Below are 19801 nucleotides of genomic sequence, written 5' to 3'. Positions count from 1 at the left end.
AGATCTTATAATAGTGGTCTTATACAATATTTGTCCTTTTGCCTCTGACTAATTTCGCTCAGCATAATGCCTTCCAGGTTCCTCCATGTTATGAAATGTTTCACAGATTTGTTACTGTTCTTTATCGATGTGTAGTATTCCATTGTGTGAATATACCACAATTTATTTAACCATTCATCTGTTGATGGACACGTTGGCTGCTTCCCGCTTTTTGCTATTGTAAACGGTGCTGCAATAAACATGGGCGTGCATATATCTGTTTGTGTGAAGGCTCTTATTTCTCTAGGGTATATTCCGAGGAGTGGGATTTCTGGGTTGTATGGTAGTTCTATTTCTAACTGTTTAAGAAAATGCCAGATAGATTTCCAAAGTGATTGTACCATTTTACATTCCCACCAGCAGTGTATAAGAGTTCCCATCTCTCTGCAGCCTCTCCAACATTTATTATTTTGTGTTTTTTGGATTAATGCCAGCCTTGTTGGAGTGAGATGGAATCTCATCGTAGTTTTAATTTGCATTTCTCTAATGGCTAATGATCGAGAGCATTTTCCATGTATCTGTTAGCTGCTTGAATATCTTCTTTAGTGAAGTGTGTGTTCATATCCTTTACCCACTTCTTGATTGGGTTGTTTGTCTTTTTGTGGTTGAGTTTTGACAGAACCATATAGATTTTAGAGATCAGGCGCTGGTCGGAGATGTCATAGCTGAAAATTCTTTCCCAATCTGTAGGTGGTCTTTTTACTGTTTTGGTGAAGTCTTTAGATGAGCATGGGTGTTTGATTTTTTTTTTTTTAATTAACTTTTATTGAGCTTCAAGTGAACGTTTAAAAATCAAGTCAGACTGTCACATATAAGTTTATATACACCTTACTCCGTTCTCCCACTTGCTCTCCCCCTAATGCGTCAGCCCTTCCAGTCTCTCCTTTTGTGATAATTTTGCCAGCTTCCAACTCTCTCTATCCTCCCATCCCCCCTCCAGACAGGAGATGCCAACAGTTTCAAGTGTCCACCTGGTATCATTAGCTCACTCTTCATCAGCATGTCTCTCCTACCCACTGTCCAGTCCCTTTCATGTCTGCTGGGTTGTCTTCGGGAATGGTTCCTGTCGTGGGCCAACAGAAGGTTTGGGGACCATGACCGCCGGGATTCCTCTAGTCTCAGTCAGACTATTAAGTATGGTCTTTTTGTGAGAATTTGGGGTCTGCATCCCATTGATCTCCTGCTCCCTCAGGGGTTCTCTGTTGTGCTCCCTGCCAGGGCAGTCATCGGTTGTAGCCAGGCACCATCTAGTTCTTCTGGTCTCGGGATGATGTTAAGTCTCTAGTTCATGTGGCCCTTTCTGTCTCTTGGGCTCATAGTTATCGTGTGACCTTGGTGTTCTTCATTCTCCTTTGATCCAGGTGGGTTGAGACCAACTGATGCATCTTAGATGGCCTCTTGTTAGCATTTAAGACCCCAGACGCCACATTTCAAAGTGGGATGCAGAATGTTTTCATAATAGTATTATTTTGCCAATTGACTTAGAAGTCCCTTAAGCCATAGTCCCCAAACCCCCGCCCTTGCTCCACTGACCTTTGAAGTATTCAGTTTATCCCAGAAACTTCTTTGCTTTTGGTCCAGTCCAGTCCAGTTGAGCTGACCTTCCGTGTATTGAGTATTGTCCTTCCCTTCACCTAAAGCAGTTCTTATCTACTAATTAATCAGTAAAAAACCCTCTCCCACCTTCCCTCCCTCCCCCCCTCGTAACTACATAAGTATGTGTTCTTCTCAGTTTATACTATTTCTCAAAATCTTATAATAGCAGTCTTATACAATATTTGTCCTTTTGCCTCTGACTAATTTCGCTCAGCATAATGCCTTCCAGGTTCCTCCATGTTATGAAATGTTTCACAGATTCGTCACTGTTCTTTATCGATGTGTAGTATTCCATTGTGTGAATATACCACAATTTATTTAACTATTCATCCGTTGATGGACACCTTGGTTGCTTCCAGCTTTTTGCTATTGTAAACAGAACTGCAATAAACATGGGTGTGCATATATCTGTTTGTGTGAAGGCTCGTATATCTCTAGGGTATATTCCGAGGAGTGGGATTTCTGGGTTGTATGGTAGTTCTATTTCTAACTGTTTAAGATAACGCCAAATAGATTTCCAAAGTGGTTGTACCATTTTACATTCCCACCAGCAGTGTATAAGAGTTCCCATCTCTCTGCAGCCTCTCCAACATTTATTATTTCGTGTTTTTTGGATTAATGCCAGCCTTGTTGGAGTGAGATGGAAACTCATCGTGGTTTTAATTTGCATTTCTCTAATGGCTTATGATCGAGAGCATTTTCTCATGTATCTGTTAGCTGCCTGAATATCTTCTTTAGTGAAGTGTGTGTTCATATCCTTTGCCCACTTCTTGATTGGGTTGTTTGTCTTTTTGTGGTTGAGTTTTGACAGAACCATATAGATTTTAGAGATCAGGTGCTGGTTGGAGATGTCATAGCTGAAAATTCTTTCCCAGTCTGTAGGGTGGTCTTTTTACTGTTTTGGTAAAGTCTTTAGATGAGCATAAGTGTTTGATTTTTAGGAGCTCCCAGTTATCTGGTTTCTCTTCATCATTTTTGGTAATGTTTTGTATTCTGTTTATGCCTTGTATTAGGGCTCCTAACGTTGTCCCTATTTTTTCTTCCATGATCTTTATCGTTTTAGTCTTTATGTTTAGGTCTTTGATCCACTTGGAGTTAGTTTTTGTGCATGGTGTGAGGTATGGGTCCTGTTTCATTTTTTTGCAAATGGATATCCAGTTATGCCAGCACCGTTTGTTACAAAGACTATCTTTTCCCCAATTAACTGGCACTGGGCCTTTGTCAAATATCAGCTGCTCATATGTGGTTGGATTTATATCTGGGTTCTCAATTCTGTTCCATTGGTCTATGTGCCTGTTGTACCAGTACCAGGCTGTTTTGACTACTGTGGCTGTATAATATGTTCTGAAATCAGGTAGAGTGAGGCCTCCCACTTTCTTCTTCTTTTTCAGTAATGCTTTACTTATCCGAGGCTTCTTTCCCTTCCATATGAAGTTGGCGACTTGTTTCTCCATCACATTAAAAAATGTCATTGGAATTTGGATCGGAAGTGCATTGTATGTATAGATGGCTTTTGGTAGAATAGACATTTTTACTATGTTAAGTCTTCCTATGCATGAGCAAGGTATGTTTTTCCACTTAAGTAGGTCCTTTTTAGTTTCTTGCAGTAGTACTTTGTAGTTTTCTTTGTATAGGTCTTTTACATCTTTGGTAAGATTTATTCCTAAGTATTTTATCTTCTTGGGGGCTACTGTGAATGGTATTGATTTGGTGATTTCCTCTTCGATGTTCTTTTTGTTGATGTAGAGGAATCCAAGTGATTTTTGTATGTTTATCTTATAACCTGAGACTCTGCCAAGCTCTTCTATTAGTTCCAATAGTTTTCTGGAGGATTCCTTAGGGTTTTCTGTGTATGAGATCATGTCATCTGCAAATAGTGATAGCTTTACTTCCTCCTTGCCAATCTGGATACCCTTTATTTCTTCGTCTAGCCTAATTGCCCTGGCTAGGACTTCAAGTACGATGTTGAATAAGAGCGGTGATAAAGGGCATCCTTGTCTGGTTCCAGTTCTCAAGGGAAATGCTTTTAGGCTCTCTCCATTTAGAGTGATGTTGGCTGTTGGCTTTGTATAGATGCCCTTTATTATGTTGAGGAATTTTCCTTCAATTCTTATTTTGCTGAGAGTTTTTATCATAAATGGGTGTTGGACTTTGTCAAATGCCTTTTCTGCATCAATTGATAAGATCGTATGGTTTTTGTCTTTTGTTTTATTTATATGGTGGATTACATTAATGGTTTTTCTCATATTAAACCAGCCTCGCTTACCTGGTATAAATCCCACTTGGTCGTGGTGGATTATTTTTTTGATATGTTGTTGAATTCTACTGGCTAGAATTTTGTTGAGGCTTTTTCATCTATGTTCATGAGGGATATAGGTCCGTAATTTTCTTTTTTTGTGATGTCTTTACCTGGTTTTGGTACCAGGGATATGGTGGCTTCATAGAATGAGTTAGGTAGTATTCCGTCATTTTCTATGCTTTGAAATACCTGTAGTAGTAGTGGTGTTAACTCTTCTCTAAAAGTTTGGTAGAACTCTGTAGTAAAGCCGTCCGGGCCAGGGCTTTTTTTTTGTTGGGAGTTTTTTGATTACCGTTTCAATCTCTTTTTTTGTTGTGGGTCTATTTAGTTGTTCTACTTCTGATTGTGTTAGTTTAGGTAGGTAGTGTTTTTCTAGGAATTCATCCATTTCTTCTAGGTTTGCAAATTTGTTAGAGTACAATTTTTCGTAATAATGATATGATTTTTTTAATTTCAGTTGGGTCTGTTGTGATGTGGCCCATCTCATTTCATATTTGGGTTATTTGTTTCCTTTCCTGTATTTCTTTAGTCAGTCTAGCCAATGGTTTATCAATTTTGTTAATTTTTTCAAAGAACCAGCTTTTGGCTTTGTTAATTCTTGCAATTGTTTTTCTGTTCTCTAATTCATTTAGGTCAGCTCTAATTTTTATTATTTGTTTTCTTCTGGTGCCTGATGGATTCTTTTGTTGCTCCCTTTCTATTTGTTCAAGTTGTAGGGACAGTTCTTTGATTTTGGCTCTTTCTTCTTTTTGTATGTGTGCATTTATCGATATAAATTGACCTCTGAGCACTGCTTTTGCTGTGTCCCAGAGGTTTTGATAGGAAGTGTTTTCATTCTCGTTGCATTCTATGAATTTCTTTATTCCCTCCTTAATGTCTTCTATAACCCAGTCTTTTTTCAATAGGGTATTGTTCAGTTTCCAAGTATTTGATTTCTTTTCCCTAATTTTTCTATTATTGATTTCCACTTTTATGGCCTTATGGTCTGAGAAGATGCTTTGTAATATTTCGATGTTTTGGATTCTGCAGAGGTTTGTTTTATGACCTAATATGTGGTCTATCCTAGAGAATGTTCCATTTGCACTAGAAAAAAAAAGTATACTTTGCAGCAGTTGGGTGGAGTGTTCTGTATAAATCTATGAGGTCAAGTTGGTTGATTGTAGCTATTAGGTCTTCCGTGTCTCTGTTGAGCTTCTTACTGGAAGTCCTGTCTTTGTCCGAAAGCGGTGTGTTGAAGTCTCCTACTATAATTGTGGAGGTGTCTATCTCACTTTTCAGTTCTGTTAAAGTTTGTTTTATGTATATTGCAGCCCTGTCATTGGGTGCATAAATATTTAATATGGTTATATCTTCCTGGTCAATTGTCCCTTTAATCATTATGTAGTGTCCTTCTTTATCCTCTGTGGTGGATTTAACTTTTAAGTCTATTTTGTCAGAAATTTATATTGCTACTCCTGCTCTTTTTTGCTTATTGTTTGCTTGATATATTTTTTTCCATCCTTTGAGTTTTAGTTTGTTTGTGTCTCTAAGTCTAAGGTGTGATTCTTGTAGGCAGCATATAGACGGATCGTGTTTCTTTATCCAGTCTGAGACTCTCTGTCTCTTTATTGGTGCATTTAGTCCATTTACATTCAGCGTAATTATAGATTAGTATGTGTTTAGTGCTGTCATTTTGATGCCTTTTTATGTGTGTCTTGACAATTTCATTTTTCCACTTACTTTTTTGTGCTGAGACTTTTTTCTTTGTAAATTGTGTGTTCCTCATTTTCATAGTATTTGACTTTATGTTTGCTGAGTCGTTATGTTTTTCTTGGTTTTTATTTTGAGTTATGGAGTTGTTATACCTCTTTGTGGTTACCTTAATATGTTTTTTTTTTTAATATTTACCCCTATTTTTCTAAGTGAAAACCTAACTTGTAACTTGTATTGTCCTGTATCGCCTTGTATCCCTCTCCATATGGCAGTTCTATGCCACCTGTATTTAGTCCCTCTTTTTGATTATTGTCATCTTTTACATACTGACTTCAATGATTCCCTGTTTTGAGTGTTTTTTTCTTTTTAAAATTAATCTTAATTTGTTTTTGTGATTTCCCTATTTGAGTTGATATCAGTATGTTCTGTTCTGTGACCTTGCGTTGTGCTGGTATCTGATATTGGTTTTCTGACCAAACAATTTCCTTTAGTATTTCTTGTAGCTTTGGTTTGGTTTTTGCAAATTCTTTAAGCTTGTGTTTATCTGTAAATATTTTTATTTCGCCTTCATATTTTAGAGAGAGTTTTGCTAGGTATATGATCCTTGGCTGGCAGTTTTTCTCCTTCAGTGCTCTCTATATGTCATCCCATTGCCTTCTTGACTGCATGGTTTCTGCTGAGTAGTCTGAACTTATTCTTATTGATTCTCCTTTGTAGGAGACCTTTCTTTTATCCCTGGCTGCTTTTAAAATTTTCTCTTTATCTTTGGTTTTGGCAAGTTTGATGATAATATGTTGTGGTGATTTTCTTTTTGGATCAATCTTAAATGGGATTCGAAGAACATCTTGGATAGGTATCCTTTCGTCTTTCATGATGTCAGGGAAGTTTTCTGCCAACAGATCTTCAACTATTCTCTCTGTGTTTTCTGTTGTCACTCCCTGTTCTGGGACTCCAATCACATGCAAGTTATTCTTCTTGATAGAGTCCCACATCATTCTTAGGGTTTCTCCATTTTTTGAAATTCTTTTATCTGATTTTTTTTTTCAGCTATATCAGTGTCAATTCCGTGGTCCTCCAGATCTCCCACTCTGCATTCCAATTGCTCGAGTCTGCTCCTCTGACTTCCTATTGCATTGTCTAATTCTGTAATTTTATTGTTAATCTTTTGGATTTCTGAATGCTATCTATGGATTCTTGCAACTTATTAATTTTTCCACTATATTCTTGAATAATCTTTTTGAGTTCTTCAACTGCTTTATCAGCGTGTTCCTTGGCTTTTTCTGTAGATTGCCTTATTTCATTTCTGAGGTCATCCCTGATGTCTTGAAGCATTCTGTAAATTAATTTTTTATATTCTGCATCTGGCAATTCCAGAATTGTATCTTCATTTGGGAAAGATTTTGATTCTTTAGTTTGAGGAGTTGTAGAAGCAGTCATGGCCTGCTTCTTTATGTGGTTTGATATCGACTGCTGTCTCCGAGCCATCTCTAAGATATTGTAGTGATTTATTCTATATTTGCTCACTGAGTCTTATCTTGTTTTGTTTTCTTTCAATATACGTGGATGGGCTACTAGATTGTGCTGTCTTTATTGTTGTAGCCCTTGAATCACTTATGTCCTATTACCAGCTGGTTTGGGCTGTTGCCAGATATATAAGCCTAAGAGTCCATTCACTATTCTTGAGTAGAATCTGATTTTGGGTCATCAAGTGTGTGGTGCAGACTGTCACCTATCCACCTAGAGAAGTAGTGGTGATAGTTGTGTGCACCAGATTCTAGCAACACCAGGGTTTCACACTCCAGGGGGGGCAGGATGCTGACAGGCTTCCCCCAAGTGCCAGTGAGGTAGGTGTGTCTCTATTCCTAAGGCACTTTGGTGGGTGGGCTCTGCAGCTGTGCCTTAGGCCCTCAATGCAAGTACCTCTACAGATTGGTAGGTGTCACCCTCCTTAGACCCCTAAGGCAGGAGGCTGGATGGTCTGGGGGGAGCTTCAGCCCTCAGTTCCCTGTTGTGGGTCAGTGATTGCTCTGTTGAATATGCAGAGATATCAGACCTGGGAAACTTGTCTTTCTAGTAATCCGCTAAAACAATTATAGTCAGATCCCTACCAGAAATGCCTTTGCATTACAATAGCCACCTTGTTCCCTGTAGGGATGAAAGCCCGAGACTGTGGATCACATATGCTTGGCTGGAGCTGGTTCTGTGTTTTTAGTCCAATTAGGGAAGGATTTTTGGTCCCTGGGTTTTTTGTAGCTGCTTCTCTCAGGCCAGGAGAATGGGTTAGGAAAAGACCAAAAAAAAAAAAAAAAAGAAAGAAAGAAAAACCACAGTGCACTTCACTCTTTGGCTCAGGAAATTCCAATGTTAATGAAGCCGCCTGGGAAGGGGAGGGGAGGGTTCAGATAAATAGGAGAGGTAGAACCCCAGAATATAGACAAAGTTACTTATCTTGCTTGGGATGACTGTTTTATCTGATATTCCTGAGGGGCACGTCGATTGTGTGCGCTGGCTGGGTAGAGATTGCCCCCAAGGGTCAGGCCCTCGTCCCGTGCTTGTGCTGTCTCAGAAGCCATGGTCAGTTCCTCCGCTCCCAGTCCAAAGCCCAGCGCCAAGGTTCCCCGGCTGAGACGCCGCATTACCGGCTCCAAAACCAGTCGCTGCCTCCCGGTGACTTCTCTTCCTGTCAGCCGCATCGCTGCGCTGCCTGTGTGCACTGGCTGGGCTTCCCCCGAGGTCACTTCTGGGGGCTAGGGCTGCGTCCCGTGTTTGCACCGTCTCAGGATGCCATGCTCGGCTCCCCTGCGTCCAGTCCAAAGCCTGGCGCCAAGGTTTCCTGACTGGGACGCTGGCTCCAGGCTTCAAAAACAGTCACTGCTTCCCCTTGGCTGTTCATTCTCAGTCTCTGTCACTCAGGTCAACTCTTTAGATCTGTGTTTGATGGTTAGGGTTCATAGATTGTCATGTATGTGATCCATTCACTTGTTTTTCTGAGTCTTTGTTGCAAGAGCGATCCGAGGTAGCTTCTACCTAGTGAGCCATCTTGGCCCCCCAGGAGCAGAAAGTTCTATGTTTTAATGGTTCCAAGGATTATGGCTTTTAATATGAGCCTAAGAATATTTACTATTGGTAATTACATGTATCAAAATGTTCATTGTAGAAAACTGTGTTTGATCACTGTGCTGATGTATACATTTTAAATCCACTGTAAGATATCAAATAATCTCTTTCCACTTTTTTGTTCAGTTCTGAAACCAGCTGCTCGTGTGGCACTCCTTTCTCTGACCCTATCTACCCAGAGCTTGGTGAGATTTCACAAGTTAAAAGGACATTGTCCTTCAGACTGCCAATAAGGAGATGCCAGTTGCAAGCTTGGGAGTCCATGTGACCCCCTCACTCCTAACCTGCTGACTAGTTTCGAGCTTTTTCTCTGCTACTTCAAGATGTCAGCTGTAAGCTCAGGGCTCTTGACCTTCCCTCACCTCTGACCCTAGCCACCTGGAGCTAGGTCAGACCTCATAAGTTAAAGGGACACTGTCTTTCAGACTGCCAAATAGGCAGATGAGAACCTCAAGTTTGAGATCTACAAGACACTCTAACTTTTCACTGTTGTTGTTATTAGGTGCTGTTGAGTCAGTTTCGACTCATAGTGACACTGTGAACAACAGAACAAAACACTTCCTGGTCCTGCACCATCCTCACAATCGTTGTTATGTTTGGGCCCACTGTCGCAGCCACTGTGAATCCATTTCGTTGAGGTTCTTCTTTTTGTGATGACTCTCTACTTTACCAAACATGATGTCTTTCTCCAGGGCCTGATGCCTCCTGATGACAGGTCCAAAGTATATGAGGCAAAATCTTAACATCCTTGCTTCTAATGAGCATTCTGGCTGCATGTCTTCCAAGGCAGATTTGTTTGTTCTCTGGCAGTCCACAGCTTGCTCAGTATTCAGTCATTAGTGTTCAATGTATCAAATCTATTCTTGAGATGGTCTCTAAATTCAGGTGGGATACACTCAAGGTCATACTTTGGCTCTCGTGGACTTGTTCTAATTTTCTTCGACTTCAACTTGAACTTGCGTATGAGCAATTGATGATCTGTTTTGCAATTGGCCTCTGGCCTTGTCCATTTTGATGACGTTGAGCTTTTCCATCATCTCTTTCCACAGATGTAGTCAATTTGATTTCTGTGTATTTCATCTGGTGAGGTTTGCGTGTATAGTTGCCATTTATATTGTTGGAAAAAGAGATCTTTCCAATGAAGACGCTGTTGGTCTTGCAAAATTCTACAGTGTGATCTCCCACATTATTTTTATCACCAAGGCTGCATTTTCCAACTACTGATTCTTCTTCTTTATTTCCAACTTTCACATTACAATCACCAGTAATTATCAATGAATCTTGATTGCATGTTTGATCAATTTCAGACTGCAGAAGTTCATAAAAGTCTTCAATTTCTTCATCTTTGACATCAGTGGTGGGCGTGTAAATTTGAATAATAGTAGTATTAACTAGTCTTCCTTGTAGGTGTATGGATATTGTCCTATCACTGACAGTGTTGTATTTCTGGATAGATCTTGAAATGTCCTTTGTGTCCATGAAAGTGAAGCCGTTCCTTTTCAATTTGTCGTTCCTGGTATAGTAGGCCATACGTTTGCCCAATTCAAAATGGCCAATATCAGTGCATTTTAACTCACTAATGCCTAGGATATCAATCTTCATGTGTCCCATTTCATTTTTGACAACTTCCAACTTTCCTTGATTCATATTTCATACATTTCCACATTCTGATTATCAGTGGATGTTTGCTGCTGTTTCTTCTCATTTTGAGTCATGTCCTATCAGCAAATGAAGGTCCTGAAAGCTGGACTCCATCCATGTCATTAAAGCCAACTCTACTTTGAGGAGGCAGCTCTTCCCCAGTTGTGTTTTAAGTGCCTTCCAATCTGGGGGGCTTATCTTCTGGCAGTATAACAGACAATGTTTCACTGCTATTCGTAAGGTTATCACTGGCCAATTTTTTAAGAAGCAGATTGCCAGATCCTTCTTCCTAGTCTGTCTTAGTCTGGAAGCTCCACTGAAACCTGTCCACCATGGGTGATCCTGCTGGTATTTGAAATACCCATGTCCAGCGTTGCAGCAACATGCAAGCCACCACAGTATGGCCAACTGACAGATGAGTGGCGGAACACAAGGTAAATCCTAACCAAGAGAAAGCTGGCAGAACTATACTAATATATATATAAAAATACACACACACATATACACACACACATATATATATATAAATTGACTTTAGAAACTTTGTTTTAAATTATAGTGAAACAACACATAGAGGCTTATTATTTAAATGGCCATAAATATCTTTTCAACACAGATTGAAACAATAAGAACATGCTCGAAAGAAGAAAAGAACCATTTTCAGCATTTTCTATCACTTAGATGGGGTAGCATACATAATAGTGCTCAGTGATTATGAATTTTTCATGATATTGTGGCAACAGATTTATTATTTTTCAAGTCTGAGTGCCTTGCTTGAATATTTTAAAAATCCTACTTGAAAAAGAGCATCTGACAACAGCTATGCATTTGTGCATTTGTAGCCTATTCAGAGAATGAGTTAAACAAAACAAAACAAAACAAAACAGACAAATGAACAAAATGACCTTCCCCTGCAATTTCCCCCAAAGGCCTGGTTGGATCTTTGTTGAATGAATGAATGGAATTTTGAGCAGAGAGTCCACTACAAGTATTTAATGGATCTTCTTCTAAAATAATGGAGATTTTTTTTTTTTTCCCCACATACCACATTGTATTTGAGCTTTACAACCCCAGGAAATAGGACTTTCTACCTGGAGAGTGGTGGGCCAAATTAACTAAGAGACTGACACAAGATGAGCTGGAGAACATTGAGGAGAAGGCTGCACAGGTGATAACTAACATGTAAGGTAGGGTGGCCTAAGAAAAAAGGTATGGAATGTAGAATTGTGACGGGAATGGTTAATGTGCTCAGTTACTCACCAAAAGGTTGGAAGTTTGAGTCCACCCAGACGCAACTAGGAAGAAAGACCTAGCTGTCTACCCCTGAAAAACCATCCGCTGAAAACCCTACGGAGCACAGCCCGCCCCGACGCACGTGGTGTCAGAGCAGAGTTGAGCTGGAGCTGGAGTTGACTTAAGGGCAACTGCTTCTGTAGAAACCTACTGATAAGAATAATAACTACTATTCAAAACTTTTTATGTATCTAAAGCACTTAGCACAGTGCCTGGCCCATACTAATCGCTCAGTAAATGCTAGCTGTTGGTGCTGTCATTATTATCAGGAAAACACAGCTGTAGGCCTTTCTTTTGTAATTTATAATAAAATGTTTTATTTTTAAGCAGGAATTCCACCAACGTTCATTAGAAAATTTTAATTTACCAAGACATACAATCTAAAAAATTAATTTTTGGAATAAAAAATCCATGCATTTTAAAGAATATTCATAAAATTCCGATAGAAGAAGAATGCGTTCGTGAACAAAAACCAAAAACAATCAAATAAAAAGATAGTCATCCACAATCCCAAACTTTGAGAGTAATGTTGTTACTATTTTAGGGAATAACCAAACATTTTTGGACCCTCTTCCAACATACAGAAATATTTTTTGGCTCTGAGGATCCTAAGAACTCAGCATGAATTTGTTTATCAGAGAATTGATCCAAGTCGGTTCATCAAGCAGGAACTGAACTATAACTTTTCCAAAATGCTTTCCTCATTTGCAAAAGTACTGCCTCAAACACCTAGGGCATTTAAGTTAAAACCAGCTCGCTTTCCAGGGCCCCACTAGGCTGATAACTCTGTAAGTATAACAATTGTGTGTTGCTTTCTGTGCAACTACTTTGTCCCAGGAGTCCCTGGGTGGTGTAAATGCTTAATGTGCCCGGCTGCTAAGTTTGGTGGTTCAAGTCCACCTAGAGGCGCCTCAGAAGAAAGGTCTGATGATCTACTTCCGAAAAATCAGCGACTGAAACCCTACGGAGCACAGTTCTACTCTGCACACAGGGCATCTCCATGAGTCAGAGTTGACTCGATGGCAGCTGGTTCTGGTCCTGGTAATTTGGACCAAAAGCTGGTGATTCAGAGAAGAATATTTATCTGGGGTGAATATCTGCTCAGTAAGTTGATGGAGGAGCATCATGTGAGTTTAAGAGCTGGTTGGTAGAGGGGTGGGGACGGTCTTTATTCATATGACACAGCTGAATTTTGGGTATATGCCATGTGCTTGGTGGACGTTTATTGACTGAAAGATAAACTGATGGTATTTTGGAGGCTCTGGAGGTAACCTTCAGACAAAACATCTCCCTGTCCGTCCCAGGGCTGTTTCTTGAAGCAACCAAGTTCCTCTGCAATGAGTATAGGACATTCTAAAAGATCCCAGCACACAAACTCTCTGAGGGACAGAATTACTGGGCAGAGGGCTGTGGGGACCATGGTCTCAGGGAACATCTGACTCAATTGGCATAACATAGTTTATAAAGAAAATGTCCCATGTTCTCCTTTGGTGAGTAGCATCCTGTTTTCACCCTGTCTGGAGAAAGGGAGAATGAAGAAAACCAAAGGCACAGGGGAAACATTAGTCCAAAGGACTTATGGGCCACAATTACCACAGACTCCACCAGGCTGAGTCCAGTGCAACTAGGTAGTGCCCGTCTACCACCACCGACTGCCCTAGCAGGGATCACAATAGAGGGTCCGGGACAGAGCTGGAGAAAAATGTAGAGCAAAATTCTAACTCACAAAAAAAGACTGGACTTACTGGTCTGACAGAGATTGGAGAAACCCCGAAAGTATGGCCCCCAGACACCCTTATAGCTCAGTAATGAAGTCACTCCTGAGGTTCACCCTTCAGCCAAAGATTGGATAGGCCCATAAACAAAATGAGACTAAATGGGCACACCAGCCCAGAGGCACGGACGAGAAGGCAGGAGGGGACAAGAAAGCTGGTAATGGGGAACCCAAAGTCGAGAAGGGGAGAGTGCTGACATGTCATGGGGTTGGCAACTGAAGTCACAAAACAATGTGTATATTAATTGTTTAATGAAAAACTAGTTTTCTCTGTAAACCTTCATCTAAAGTACAGTACAAAAATAAATCAAAGACCCCAGCACAAACTGTCTATTCACAATGCTAGACTTCTTGATCTGACTTGTGTCTGTTACGGCCACCAACCTCACTAACTCTTCTGTTCCAGTCTTGAATTGCTCACTATTTTTTCATTTGTGCCTGATTTTGTCTTTGCTTCTCCATCCCTGCAAAACATCCTCAGAACCCCCGTATGTAATGCCCTTTTTGAACCGTCCATCTGGATACTTCAGCTGCTTTTATCCTCAAACAGTAGTCTAGTGTCTAGGATGACTGTTTCTGACCTTTGATTCTTAAGGATTGAGTCCATTGGATTAATCACAGCCCCCTTTGGCTACCTTATTTGCAAAGAGGAGTCTTCTCACGGGAAACTCCTATTAACCACATGTACGTTACTGGGAATAAATTTATCAGATAGGTTTTCCAACATAAGGCCCAGATGGTATCTGGCAGAAGAAAAATGAGGCCATGATGGAGACAGGAAGGTCACTCTTAGGCCTAATGAGGTGAATTGGGTAGGAAATCTCTTGATGACTTCGTGTCAAACAGAGGACTGTGTGTGTGTGTTGTGTGCTGCTGCTGAGTCCGACCCAGACTCATGGTGACCCCATGTATAATGGGATTGGACTGTTGTGATCCATAGGGCTTTTGCTGGCTGATTTTTCAGAAACAGATCACCAAGTCTTTCTTCCTAGTCTGTATTAGTCTGGAAGCTCTGCTGAAACCTGTTGAAGCATCATAGCAAGCCTCCACTAACAGACAGGTAGTAGCTGTATATAAGATGCATTGTCTCCTGTGCGGAAAATGAGAATTCTACCACTGAACTACCATTGCTCCCTGCCGTGTGTATAAGACATGTATGTACTATATCATTAGTCCCCCAAACAATCTTGTGAGTTGATATTATTATCCAAATTTTATGGGTGGTGGGGCGAAGCTCAAAGAATAACTTGCTCACAGTACCCTGTTGTAGGGAGAGAGGAAGAAATTGGGATCAAGGGTAGTAGAGCCCTCACCTTTCTCACTATTCCTTGTGGGATCTGCTTCCTCCAGCCCACGCCCTCTCTCCTCAACAGAGAGAGCCTGCAGGGCTAGACCCAAACACAGAATCTCCATGGCATATAGAGTAAATAAAGGAAGACAAATGAACATGACCGATCTAGTTTGGGCAAAATAACAGGAATAGCATCAAAAGCCACCAGAACTACCACTATATCACAACCCACACGGCACGTATATGCTGTTTTAGATAACTGCACAGACACTTTTGATTTTATCTTTACAATCAATTAGTATGAGGGGCCGATTTTATTTTCTCTAGTACCCAGATTTTTCTTAAGATAAATCTATTTTATACCCAATGGATTGGCAAAAATTAAGAGATGGTCAAGAAAAGCTGTTGGAGAGACTTAAGAACATGGGTGACTCCTAAATTGCTGCAGAGACTAACCGATATGTCTACTTTGGAAAATCACCTGGGACAACTGAAGAGATGCTCAGCAATTTCACTCTTAGCTATACCCCAGCGAAATTATCCTATTATACAATGGGAGCATAGGGCCAGTGATGTTTGTGACAGCATTTTTCATAAAGAGCAAAAAATGAAAGCTACTTAAGTGATTGTATTTAATTATGGATAAAAATTGTATTATATTTACACAATGCGACACTATCAATGAAAATGAACTAATTACATCTATACATGTCAGCTCAGAAACTTTGAGGTTCACAAAAGTTAAGTCACACTGTGGGAATATTGTAGTACGGTGACTTACCTGTTCATTTTTCAATCCTTAAGTGCTCTTACCTTTGCTTTGCACGCTGTGGTTGGTCTCAGTGAATGAACAGCTAAAGATCATGTTAGAATGGAAAGAATATTAGTATTTCCTGTGTGGGTAAAACTCCATTCAGAGTCAAGGTCAACGATAACGGTCTGAAGTCACATCTGTAAAGCACTTTATGTTTTGCTGGACATGCTGGAAGTATCATCTGTTTTGTAAGGCAGGAGGAGGCTGTTCTTTCCCTCTTTTCTCAAGACTGGCACACATTAGATAGGGAACAGACTGATGAACCCATATAAGGTCCCCTTGTCATTTCAATAAGCACATATTATGATTCTCTCCTTTTGGAAACCATGAATATAGACTGGCCTTGAAGCTATAGTCATCAAAGACAATCATATTTGACTGGCTGAGGCTTATATCCTACAGGAACTATTTACCAATTGAGGGTGAGTCAAACATAGCAGGGAAAAAGTACAGAAATTATTCTTTTCCTTCTTGAAATGTGAGCTAGGTGAGAATTCTGTGGCTTATTACAAAGAAACTCATCAAAGAAGGGGATTATAAAAAATATGGAGGAATGGAAAAACCAACATGCATTTCTAAACGAACACAAAAGTGAACGCTACCGAGACTGTTCATCAATGGCTTTACCAAGATTAACACTGAGCTCGAATTTTCTACATCTTTTTGTGTTGTGGTCAGCCTTGCCATAATAAGCCCCAGGTGCTACAACAGTTAAATCTAATTACATGGAACATTCTCGATATCAAGGATAGCGCGATTGACTAAGGCCTCTGGGTTAATTAAATGAAACCTGACCTGTTTCCAGCCCCAATGAAATCAATAAACTCTGTATCTGATTTTTGTTGTCTATGTGGAAGCCTGGGGCCCTGCAGCTTGCTTTGTAGATGAAAACCCTAACAGATTATCCGATACCACACTGAGCTGTCCTTGCTGGTCAGATTTCCATTGACACCAAGTCTTTGACTCTGTTAAAAATAGGATTCCTTTACTAGGAACCAGTGTAAAACCATTGTTAAATGTTTGGGGAGAGAAAACATGAGTAGCAAAATGTCAGTGCTCTAATTTCTCAGAAGTTTTAGAAAATCTTGATAGAATAGGAATATCCTCTGAGGATATTCTGGTATACTTTCAGTAAATTTTAACGGATAGGTGAAAGGTAGCATCCTTGCTATCTACCACCAGTCTGTCAGTTTGTCCTAGTGTGGTGGCTTGTGTACTGCAATGATGCTAGAAGCTATTCCAGCAGTATTTCAAACACCTGCAGGGTCACCCATGGTTGACATGTTTCAGCAGAGCTTCCTGGCTAAGAAGACGGGGAAGAAAGGCCTGCAGATCTACTTCCAAAAATCAACCAATGAAAACCTTTAGGATCACAACAGGGTATGGTTCAATACAGTGCTAGGAGATGAGCCCTCTAGGCCAGGAAGCACTCAGAATACCCCGTGGCTACAACCATGGATTCGAGCATACCAGTGATTGTGACGATGGTGCAGGACTGGGCAGCATTCAGTTCTCTTGTACATGGGGCTGCCATGAGTCAGAGTCAACTCAGTGGCAACTAACAACAACAACAATGCTAGTTATAGGCAGGCACCAGAGAGAGTAAGGATCTGTGGGCTGTATTTCAAGTTGTTACAGGCAGGATGGGCTACTGAAAAGTGCTTGAGGTTTGGAGTTGGACTTGACTTCAATGATAAAGGATTTGGCCTCTCCGAACCTCATTTATTCATTCTGGGGAATGTGTATGGGTCAAAACTATCTCCTGCATTTATGTGTCTTTAAGCTGGGGTCTGAGGGATGACTAGGAGTAGGGAGAGGGTGGAAGGAGGTGAGTATGGGAAGGCAGAAGAACAGCACGTGCAAATGACTGTACTCAGTGCCAATATGCATATCAAGGTAGCAGAAACATCTGATGAGGCTGGAGGGTAAAGTGTGAGGAGACAGTGGCGCAAAGACTGGAGTAGCTGGCCTGAGCTCTGGGATCATGAGGGGCCTTGCGGTGCTAATTTTGGATGTCTTAGAATTTATTTTAAGGAATCCTGGTGGCACAATGTTTAAAGTGCTCAGCTATTAACCGAAAGGTTGGCGGTTCAAACCCAACTGCCTTTCTGAGGGAGAGAGATGTGGCAGTCTGCTTCTGTAACGACTTACAGGCTTGAAAATCCTACAGGGCAGTTCTACTGTGTCCTCTAGGGTCGCTATGAGTCAGGAGCGACTCAATGGCAATGGCAATAGGTGGGATTATATTTTAAGGAAGCCTCCGCTAATTTACAGTGGCCTTGGTCAATGAGTCACCAGCCTGAGTCTTCACTTCCTCAACTCTTCAGTTGAGACAATTGTTACGATGACCTGATCAAGCAAATATTTAGTCAGATAATGCAACTTTCAACTCCCAGCCACATCTGCAAAGAGTTACACAAAAGTGACTGTAAGCTTTAGCGTGATAATCAATTGAAAACAGTTAGAAACAGCCAACTTTTCTTGCCAGATTGATTAGCAACCATTCCAGCTAGTCCTTGGAGTATACTAAAGTCTTAAAATCCCCCCAACTTCTCTAACACTCAGTCAAGCACTTATCAAGTGCAGACAGGACAACACTGTCAGCTTCAATAGCAACTGTGATTCACAGGACTCCCTTGGGCCGAATTCCAGGCTTCGTAATCAAAGGCCAAGGATTTTTCTGTTTTCTCAGGAAGGCTTGGTGAGTCATCTTCTGAGACAACATATAGTCTGACTGCCAAACTGGGGACTCAGCAAGGGCTTCCTAGCTTCTTACCTGGCAACGCCAAGAGGAACCTCTTGACTATTTTGGTTTTGTGGCAGCTGAGACAATTCAGGCTTCATGTGATGATGAGGCACTGCATAAAAGAGTGATATAATTTGGTCAGTTTGCAAAAGGAAAAGGATTGAGGACAATTAGAGGCCCAGTGGAACTACTACAGCAAAAACTGTGAGAGCTGGAACTCGGCGGGATTAACTTGTTGTTCCAGGTCTCGCAAGTTTTGCACCTTTGACTGGGTGCAGCCACCACTCTTCTGTTGCTCTCTATTCAGTGGAAAATATTTCCGTTTTCCTTCTCCCACAGGTTTCCACCCTACACAGATTCTGGGTTTTGCCAGTTTTACTGTAAAATTTCATCCATGTAATCACTGATTTTGGAAGCCCCGGTGGCGTGGTTAAGAGCTACGGCTGCTAACCAGAAGATCAGCGGTTCGAATCCACCAGGCGCTTCTTGGAAACTCTATGGGGCAATTCTACTCTGTCCTAGAGCGTTGCTATGAGTCGGAATCGACTCCACGGTAATGGGTTAATCTCTGATTACTGGGAGGGGCCTTCAGGGGGCAGTGGAAAGTACAACCTGTGTATTCAGCAGCTTTCCTGATCTTGGAAATGGCTTCTCCCTGAGGCTATAAAAACCATTTTGAGTACTTACAATCATCAATGAACTTTCCAGAAATACAGCATATTATGTTGGAAGGTGTTTTAGGGGTTATTCTGGAAGTTCATGTAAAAGATTTTTTTCTTTTAGCTTCATTCCCAGTCATTCGTTCATTCCCCTACTGGGGGCCAGGTACTCTGCTATAATCTAGGCATACAGTGGAGAAGCAGACAGACAGCATCCTTACATTCTAGTGAGAGAGGACAGAAAATAAGTATGCAAGTAAGTGACTAAGAAAACTTCAGACGGTATACGTGATTGTTTTAGTTACCCAGCGAGGCCATACAGAAACGCCACAAGTGGGTGGCTTTAAAGAGCAGACAATTATTTCTCATAGTTCAGGAGGCTAGAAGTCCAAATTCAGGGGGAGGCGTTCTAGGGGGAGGTCCTTTCTTGTCTATTTCAGCTTCTAGTAACTGGCTCAAACATAGTAATGATTGTGAGGATGGTGGCGGTGTTTCCTTCTGCTGCACATAGGGCCGCTGCTATGAGTCAGAACCGACTCGACGGCACCTAACAACAGCTAGCAATCCTTGGAGTTCCTGGGCTTGTAGATTCATCCGCCTCCATGTCGGATAACCTCTGTCTTCCTCCTTGCTTGTATGTATCTCAGTGTCTAATCTGTTGTTTTTATAACCCAGAGGTGATTAGATTTAGGACCCACCCTACTCAGGTATGATCTAATTAGCATAGCAAAGAAACCCCTATTTCCAAATAGGTATGGGGGTTAGAATTCCAACATAAACTTGGAGGGACAGAGTTTTAATCCATAACAGTGATATAAAGAAAAAAACAAAGAGCTCTTT

General features: G+C 40.9%; 1 protein-coding gene across 1 annotated transcript in view; it reads right to left on the bottom strand.

Annotated features, from left to right (window-relative positions):
• The window catches only part of CLNK (cytokine dependent hematopoietic cell linker), a 128580-nt gene that overhangs the window by 24406 nt on the left and 84373 nt on the right, over positions 1-19801 (bottom strand). Inside the window, exons 12-13 of the mRNA XM_049885312.1 lie at positions 18333-18414; positions 15556-15596 (exon numbers count right to left, since the gene is read on the bottom strand). Of these exons, the coding sequence (XP_049741269.1) occupies positions 15556-15596; positions 18333-18414 (123 nt within the window). The remainder of the gene's footprint in view (positions 1-15555; positions 15597-18332; positions 18415-19801) is intronic.

The sequence above is a fragment of the Elephas maximus genome, chromosome 5, assembly GCF_024166365.1.
Source record: "Elephas maximus indicus isolate mEleMax1 chromosome 5, mEleMax1 primary haplotype, whole genome shotgun sequence".
NCBI lineage: Eukaryota > Metazoa > Chordata > Mammalia > Proboscidea > Elephantidae > Elephas > Elephas maximus.
Note: the sequence above shows the minus strand (reverse complement) of the source record. Positions and strands in the feature narration are given on the sequence as shown.